This window comes from Octopus sinensis, linkage group LG30 (assembly GCF_006345805.1).
Source record: "Octopus sinensis linkage group LG30, ASM634580v1, whole genome shotgun sequence".
Taxonomy (NCBI): Eukaryota; Metazoa; Mollusca; class Cephalopoda; order Octopoda; family Octopodidae; genus Octopus; species Octopus sinensis.
In genome coordinates, this window is record NC_043026.1 from 4,181,928 (window position 1) to 4,190,102 (window position 8,175).

General features: G+C 41.2%; 1 protein-coding gene across 1 annotated transcript in view; it reads left to right on the top strand.

Moving 5' to 3' along the window:
• LOC115226642 (lysM and putative peptidoglycan-binding domain-containing protein 2) overlaps positions 1-2,498 on the top strand; it is a gene marked incomplete at its 5' end in the record, with an annotated part of 81,963 nt that extends 79,465 nt beyond the window's left edge. Inside the window, one exon of the mRNA XM_036515107.1 lies at positions 2,153-2,498. Coding sequence (XP_036371000.1) covers positions 2,153-2,482 — 330 coding nt within the window. The remainder of the gene's footprint in view (positions 1-2,152) is intronic.
• Positions 2,499-8,175: the final 5,677 nt, after the last annotated feature.

Genomic DNA, 8,175 nt, shown 5'->3' on the forward strand with positions numbered 1-8,175 from the left:
CCTCTTCCTCATCATCATGATTACCTGGCTCCTGGCCCTCTTGACTGATACACTGATGCTTGCCAAGGCGATTTTCATCTGATCCTTGAAATCTTCTCATTTCTTTATTGCCCACAAGGGGCTAAACATAGAGGGGACGAACAAGGACAGACAAAGGGATTAAGTCGATTACATCGACCCCAGTGCGTAACTGGTACTTAATTTATCGACTTTGAAAGGATGAAAGGCAAAGTCGACCTTGGCGGAATTTGAACTCAGAACGCAGCAGTGGACGAAATACCTATTTCTTTACTACACACAAGGGGCTAAACACAGAGGGGACAAACGGATTAAGTCACCCCAGTGCGTAACTGGTACTTAATTTATCGACTCCGAAAGGATGAAAGGCAAAGTCGACCTCGGTGAAATTTGAACTCAGAACTTAGAGGCAGACAAAATACCTATTTCTTTACTACCCACAAGGGGTTAAACACAGAGGGGACAAACAAGGATAGACAAAGGGATTAAGTCGATTACATTGACCCCAGTGCGTAACTGGTACTTAATTTATCGACTCCGAAAGGATGAAAGGCAAAGTCGACCTCGACGGAATTTGAACTCAGAACGCAGCAGTGGACGAAATACCACAAAGCATTTCGCCCGGCTTGCTAATGTTTCTGCCAACTCGCCGCCTTGAAATCTTCTGACTGACTGAAACGGTAGGGGCCGAAGCGAGAAGGAGGAATGACAACGACTGTCTTTGTGTATGTGTTTTTCATGCTGGCATGGGTTGGACGATTTGACTGAAGATTGTTAAGCTGGGGAACTGCACCAGGTTCCAATCTGATCTAGCATGGTTTCTATGGTTTCTACAGCTGGATGCCCTTCATAACGCCAACCACTCCAAGAGTATAGTGGGGTGTTTTTTACGTGCCACCGGCACAGGTGCCAGTTACAGAACACCGGCATCAGCCGTGACTATAATCTCACATTTTTATATCTTTTACACATTTCAGCCATTAAACTGCAGCCATGCAGGGGCACTGCCTTGCAGGTTTTATTTGGGTGGGGGGTTCAAATGAATTGAACCCAAGATTTATTTTTTGAAAACCTGGTACTTATTCTATCAGTCTCTTTTGCCAAACCACTAAGTTACAGGGACATAAACACACCTGCCCCAGTTGTCAAACGGTGTCATTCAAAATGTGACCGCGTGTGTACCGTTGGCGATTCTTTTTCCTCCGTCTTCCCTTCTCTGGATCTTTCCTTCTCTTATGTTTCTGACGAAGAGCTCCACTCGAAACGTTAAACCCTCCTTCTTTCCTTCCTTCCTGAGCGTCCAATAATACTATATTTGTTCCACATCCTCGCGTTGTTGTGTTTTCTCTTGTGTTTTCATGTTTTGATTAACTTTATATATATATATATATATATATATATATATATATATATATACATACACACACACACACAATGGGCTTCTTTCAGCTTCTGTCTACCAAATCCACTCACAAGACTTTGGTTGGCCTGAGGTTATAGTAGGAGACATTTGTCCAAGGTACCATGCAGTGGGGCTGAACCTGGAACCATGTTGTTGGGAAGCAAACTTCCTACCACACAGCCATACCTGCACCTATATATATATATATATATATATATATATATATATATGCATGTGTGTGTGTGTAATGTAAAGAAATAGGGATTTGGAATCTGGTAAGGTACCTTAATAGCACTCTGATATAATCCAGATCTGGCCAACCACATTGAATGAAAGACGTTTGGAATCGTCGAAGTGTTTTTCTCAAGAACACAATGCATCACTCCGTCCAAGAATTGAAACCACAATCTTACGATCATGAATCCAACACCCTACCTACTAAACCACACGCCTCCACACACACACATTATGGGGGTTTTTTTGTTCAATTTTTGTGTACCAAATCCACTCAAAGACGTTATTGAGAAAACATTTGCCCAAGGTGCCATGCAGTGGGACTGAACCTGGAATCTCATGGTTGGAGTGCAATCTTACATCTACACAATTCAAAGTCCCCATGTCAAGTATTTGTAATTTTTGGCATTTTTTTTTGTTTTTCTCTTGTTTGCTTTTCTTTTCTTTTTTTTTTTTATTACTATGTCTCATTCCGTCCGTCTCTTCAATTCTTTCCAGGTGGAACAGTTAAAACGAGAAAACAAATTATGGTCAAACGATGCCTTAGTCCTCCGCGAATTCCTACTGGTACCGGTGACCAAAGAGAACTCCAAATGCGTGCCCGCTGGCTCCGAGATCGTTCGAGCTGCCACCCTGAAGTCCGATACAGACTCTGTCCGAACGGCTAGCAATAACAGTAGTAACGGTCCCTGTGAAGACTGCGACAGCGAAAGGGTGTCCAGTACGAGTGCGCCGGATTTATCGGCCAAAGACTTTCTAAACAAATATGATTCCAGCATTGCACAGCTCAAGTCAAATGTGCAAAGAATGGAAGAAAGTACTAGGTAAGCTCCCTAAAACTCCCTAAAAATACTTTCAAATCAATCCCAATCCTTTATCCCTTCTTCTTGTCTTGTCTTCTTTTGGTTTTGGCCATCATCTTTTGCTGGTTTTGGCCATCATCTTTTGCTATAGTAGGAGACATTTGTCCAAGGTGCCATGCAGTGAGACTGAACCTATCGTAAGCTCCCTAAAACTCCCTAAGAATACTTTCAAATCAACCCCAATCCTTTATCCCTTCTTCTTGTCTTCTCTCTTTCGATTTTGGCCATCATCTTTTGCTGGTGAATTCTTTGCGTTTCTTTTGTTTCTTGCGGGACATTAAGGGACTTCATAAAATGCCTTGCAGTATTCATTTTCCAGCTCTTTATACTCTGGGTTCAAACCCAGCTGCGGTCAATTTCACCTCTTGTTCCTCTAAGGTTAGTTGTTAGTTGCATTAAATTACCAGTCATGTACAGGTATCAGTACTATCAACCAAACCCCATCCCTCAAAAATTGCTCACCTTTGTGCCTAAATCGGGAACCATTATAATTATTATTATTATTATAATTAAAGCAGCGAGCTGGCAGAATCATTAGCATGCCGGGCAAAATGCTTAGCAGTATTTTGTCTGCCGCTACATTCTGAGTTCAAATTCTGCCAAGGTCGACTTTGTCTTTCATCCATTCAGAATCGATAAATGAAGTACCAGTTGTGTACTGGAGTCAGTCTAATCCACTGGCCCCTTCCCACCAAATTTCAGGCCTTGTGCCTATAGTAGAAAGGATTATTATTATTACTACTATTACTATTATTATTATTATTATTATGAAGCTGGCATAATCATTAGCACGCTGGACGAAATGCTTAGCAGTATTTCACCAGTCGCTATGTTCTGAGTTCAGATTCCGTCAGGGTTGACTTTGCCTTTTATACTTTCAGGGTCGATAAAATAAGTACTATTTCAACTAGTCCTCCCCCTCAAAATGTCTGCCCTTGTGGAAAAAATTTGAAACCAGTATGAATATTATTGTTGTTGTTATTATTATCATCATTATTATTATTATTGAGTGAGATAGCAGTTCATGCCATCAAAGTGACACTGGGGTAAAATATACGAAGCCCAATATACCCATCATGACTACCTGTCTGATAAGGGTACACCAGGCACATGCATCACAACCATATGTGCGTGACATGGTGATCTCATATCAAGATAAACAGCACATGACCTTGCAGGTGGGGCCCAGTTAGAATTTTCTTCAGGTTGAGTAGCCCATCCCGCTCAAAAGGTCCCTGAATAAGGGTTGTTTAAGGATGTTGAACGAACCACCCATGTTTCCAAAGGTGAATTATTCAAATCCCAAAGAATCCCTCTCAACATATGGCTATGATGCTCCCCCACTACTTCTGCTCGTGATCAGAGATGCACATATCGTCAGCCACTAAGGGACATGCTCAACTGGTTAAGGCCAAACAACTGACGAGCAAATCTGTGGTATTGAGCAGAATATTTGCTGTAGCCCATCTTTTATACCAAGACAAAACAATGTACATGATAACACTTCCAATCATTTAAGATCAGAGGCCATGAGAGCCACTGCCTGGTACTGCATCAGGGCATCATCATCATCATCATCATCCATCATCCATCATCCATCATTCATCATCAATCATTCATCATCAATCATCCATCATCCATCATCATCATTATTATTATTATTATTATTAAGGTGGTGAGCAGACAGAATTTTTAGCACACTGGATAAAATGCTTTGTAACATTTCGCCTGTCTTCTTGTTCTGGGTTCAGATTCTGCCAAGATCTACTTCCAACCGTTCAAGGTCAATGAAGCAAGTACCGGTGAAACACTGGGATTCTTGTATTCAACTGTACCCTTTCCCCAAAATTTCGGGCCTTGTGCCTATAGCAGAAAGGATTATTGTTGTTATTCGCACCAAACAAAGACACTTGGGTCCATTTTGTCCCTCTTTACATTCCTGAGTTCAAACGCCGTCGAGGACCACTTTGCTCTTCATCCTTCCAGAGTCAATTAGATAAGTACCTCTTGAGCACTGGCACCGATCTTATCCCCTGAAATTGTTGGCTTTGCACCAAAATTTGAAACCATTATTGTCGATGTCAAGGTGGCGGGCTGGCAGAAACATTAACATGCTGTAGGCATAGGAGTGGCTGTGTGGTAAGTAGCTTGCTTACCAACCACATGGTTCCTCATCTCTCAGTTTTTGAGTTTTCAGAAACCCAAAAGAATTTTCCCTGCTTATTGGTTTGGGACTATGGGATGAGTTCTATTGATTATCCTAAAGAGCTCATTATTAACCCTTTTGCATTCAGACTACTCCATCAAATATAATGCTTATTTATTCATATTGTTTTGAATTTATCACGCATTATCTCACACCTTTCAAATTTCATATTTTTACATTGACATTGTAGGGTAGGTGTAAGAGGCTAGATCTTGACAGTTTGAACGTAAAACAGATTGGGCCAGATGTGGCCAGTTTAAATCCTAATCAGTTAAATCTCTATCTCCGATCCTCAAATTCCATCAAAATCCCATCTCTCAATTTAACCCAAAAGAATCTTCCCTGCTTGTTGGTTTGGGACTATGGGATGAATGTAAAACAGTTTGGGCCAGATGTGACCAGTTTAAATCCTAATCAGTTAAATCTCTATCTCCGATCCTCAAATTCCATCAAAATCCCATCTCTCAATTTAACCCAAAAGAATCTTCCCTGCTTGTTGGTTTGGGACTATGGGATGAATGTAAAACAGTTTGGGCCAGATGTGGCCAGTTTAAATCCTAATCAGTTAAATCTTTATCGCCAATCCTCAAATTCCATCAAAACCCCATCTCTCAATTTTTGAGTTTTCAAGAACCCAAAAGAATTTTCCCTGCTTGTTGGTTTGGGACTATGGGATGAACGTAAAACAGTTTGGGCTAGATGTGGCCAGTTTAAATGCTAATCAGTTAAATCTCTATCTCTAATACTCAAATTCCATCACAACCCCATCTCTTGATTTTTGAATTTTCAAAAAGCCAAAAAGGAAAAAAAAACCATCCCTGCATGTTGGGTTGGGCCTGTGGGACAACATTCCTTTGATTATCCTACAGAACTAATTATCAATCCTCCAGCCTTTAGATTACTCTGTAAAATGTAATACTTATTTATTCACATTGTTTTGAATTAATCATGCTTTACCTTGTGGGTTTCATATTTAAATCCTGTGACTGCATATTGTTAGAATGGCATTATAGGGTAAGTGTGAGGGACAGGATCTGGCTGGTTTGAACACAAAACAGGTTGAATATTTTGACTAGATAAATAGGAGCACTCCGTCAGTTGCGATGTATCTCAAAGGGGCCAGCCCTGTCACACTCTGTGTCACGCTGAATCTCCCCGAGAACCAAGTTAAGGGTACACGTGTCTGTGGAGTACTCAGCCACTTGCATGTTAATTTCACGAGCAAGCTGTTCTGTTGATTCGGATCAGCTAGGACCCTCGTCGTCGCAACTGGCAAAAACGAGTATCTCTGAGTGGACTGGAGCAACGTGAAATAAAGTGTCTTGCTCAAGGACACAACGCACCGCCAGGAATTGAACTCACGACCTTACGATCACGAGCCGAATGCCCCTAACCTCTAAGCCACACGTCTTCACATAGACTAGATATGGCTGGTTTAACCCTATAGCATTCAGATTACTCTGTCAAATGTAAAACTTATCCATAGGCGCAGGAGTGGCTGTGTGGTAAGTAGCTTGCTAACCAACCACATGGTTCCAGGTTCAGTCCCACTGCGTGGCATCTTGGGCAAGTGTCTTTTGCTATAGCCCCGGGCCGACCAATGCCTTGTGAGTGGATTTGGTAGACGGAAACTAGAAGAAGCCTGTCGTATATATGTATGTATATATGTATATGTATATATATATATATGTGTGTGTGTGTCTGTGTTTGTCCCCCCTAGCATTGCTTGGCAACCGATGCTGGTGTGTTTACGTCCCCGTCACTTAGCGGTTCGGCAAAAAGAGACCGATAGAATAAGTACTGGGCTTACAAAGAATAAGTCCCGGGGTCGATTTGCTCGACTAAAGGCGGTGCTCCAGCATGGCCGCAGTCAAATGACTGAAACATGTAAAAGAGTAAAAGCAAAAAAGAGACCGATAGAATAAGTACTGGGCTTACGAAGAATAAGTCCCGGGGTCGATTTGCTCGACTAAAGGCGGTGCTCCAGCATGGCCGCAGTCAAATGACTGAAACATGTAAAAGAGTAAAAGAGAGAGTATATTGTTTTGAATTAATCCTGCATGTAATTGTTTTTTTGTTTTTTTACTATGACATTGTAGAGTAGGTGCAAGATGTCAGATAGGGTCAGTTTGAGCATAACAAAGGCAAAATATTTTGGCCGGATATGGTCGGTTTCAATGCTGAAGGGATAAATGCTACAGGGTTAAACCTTCATCTCTTATTTCTTTATTGCCCACAAGGGGCTAAACATAGAGGGGACAAACAAGGACAGACAAAGGGATTAAGTCGATTACATTGACCCCCAGAGCATAACTGGTACTTATTTAATTGAAGGAAGGGCATCCAGCTGTAAGTCAGTAATTTATTGACCCCCGAAGGGATGAAAGGCAAAGTTGACCTTGGCGGAATTTGAACTCAGAACGTAACGCTAGATGAAATGCCGCTAAGCATTTCGCCTGGTGTGCTAACGTTTCTTATTTCTTTATTGCGCACAAGGGGTTAAACATAGAGGGGACAAACAAGGACAGACAAAGGGATTAAGTCGATTACATTGACCCCCAGTGCATAACTGGTACTTATTTAATTGAAGGAAGGGCATCCAGCTGTAAGTCAGTAATTTATTGACCCCCGAAGGGATGAAAGGCAAAGTTGACCTTGGCGGAATTTGAACTCAGAACATAACGCTAGACGAAATCCCGCTAAGCATTTTGCCTGGTGTGCTAACGTTTCTTATTTCTTTATTGCCCACAAGGGGTTAACCACAAAGGGGACAAACAAGGACAGACAAAGGGATTAGGTTGATTACATTGACCCCAATGCATAACTGGTACTTAATTTATCGACCCCGAAAGGATGAAAGGCAAAGTCGACATCGGCGGAATTTGAACTCAGAATGTAACTGCAGACGATATACCGCTACGCATTTCGCCCAGCGTGCTACCGTTTCTGCCAGCTTGCCGCCTTAACCTTCATCTCCGATCCTCAAATTCTATCAAAATTCCATCTCTTGATTTTTTTCAGTTTCCAGATAGCCATGAATGTTGGGTTCGGGCTGTGGGATGACTGTCAATCAATCATAACTCTTTTACTCTTTTACTTATTTCAGTCACTTGGCTGCAGCCATGCTGGAGCACCGCCTTGACGGGTTTTAGTTGAAGAAATCAACCCAAGGACTTATCCATTGTAAGCCTGGTAGTTATTCTATCGGTCACTTTTGCCAAACCGCTAAGTTACAAGGACATAAACACACCAGCATCGGTTGTCAAGTGATGGTGGGGAAGACAAACACAGACATAGACACACACAACACAATATATATGTGTATATATGTATGTATGTATATATATATATATATATATAATATAATATTATATGTATTAATGGAATATATATATATTAATATATATATGTATATATATATATGTATATATATATATATGTATATATATATA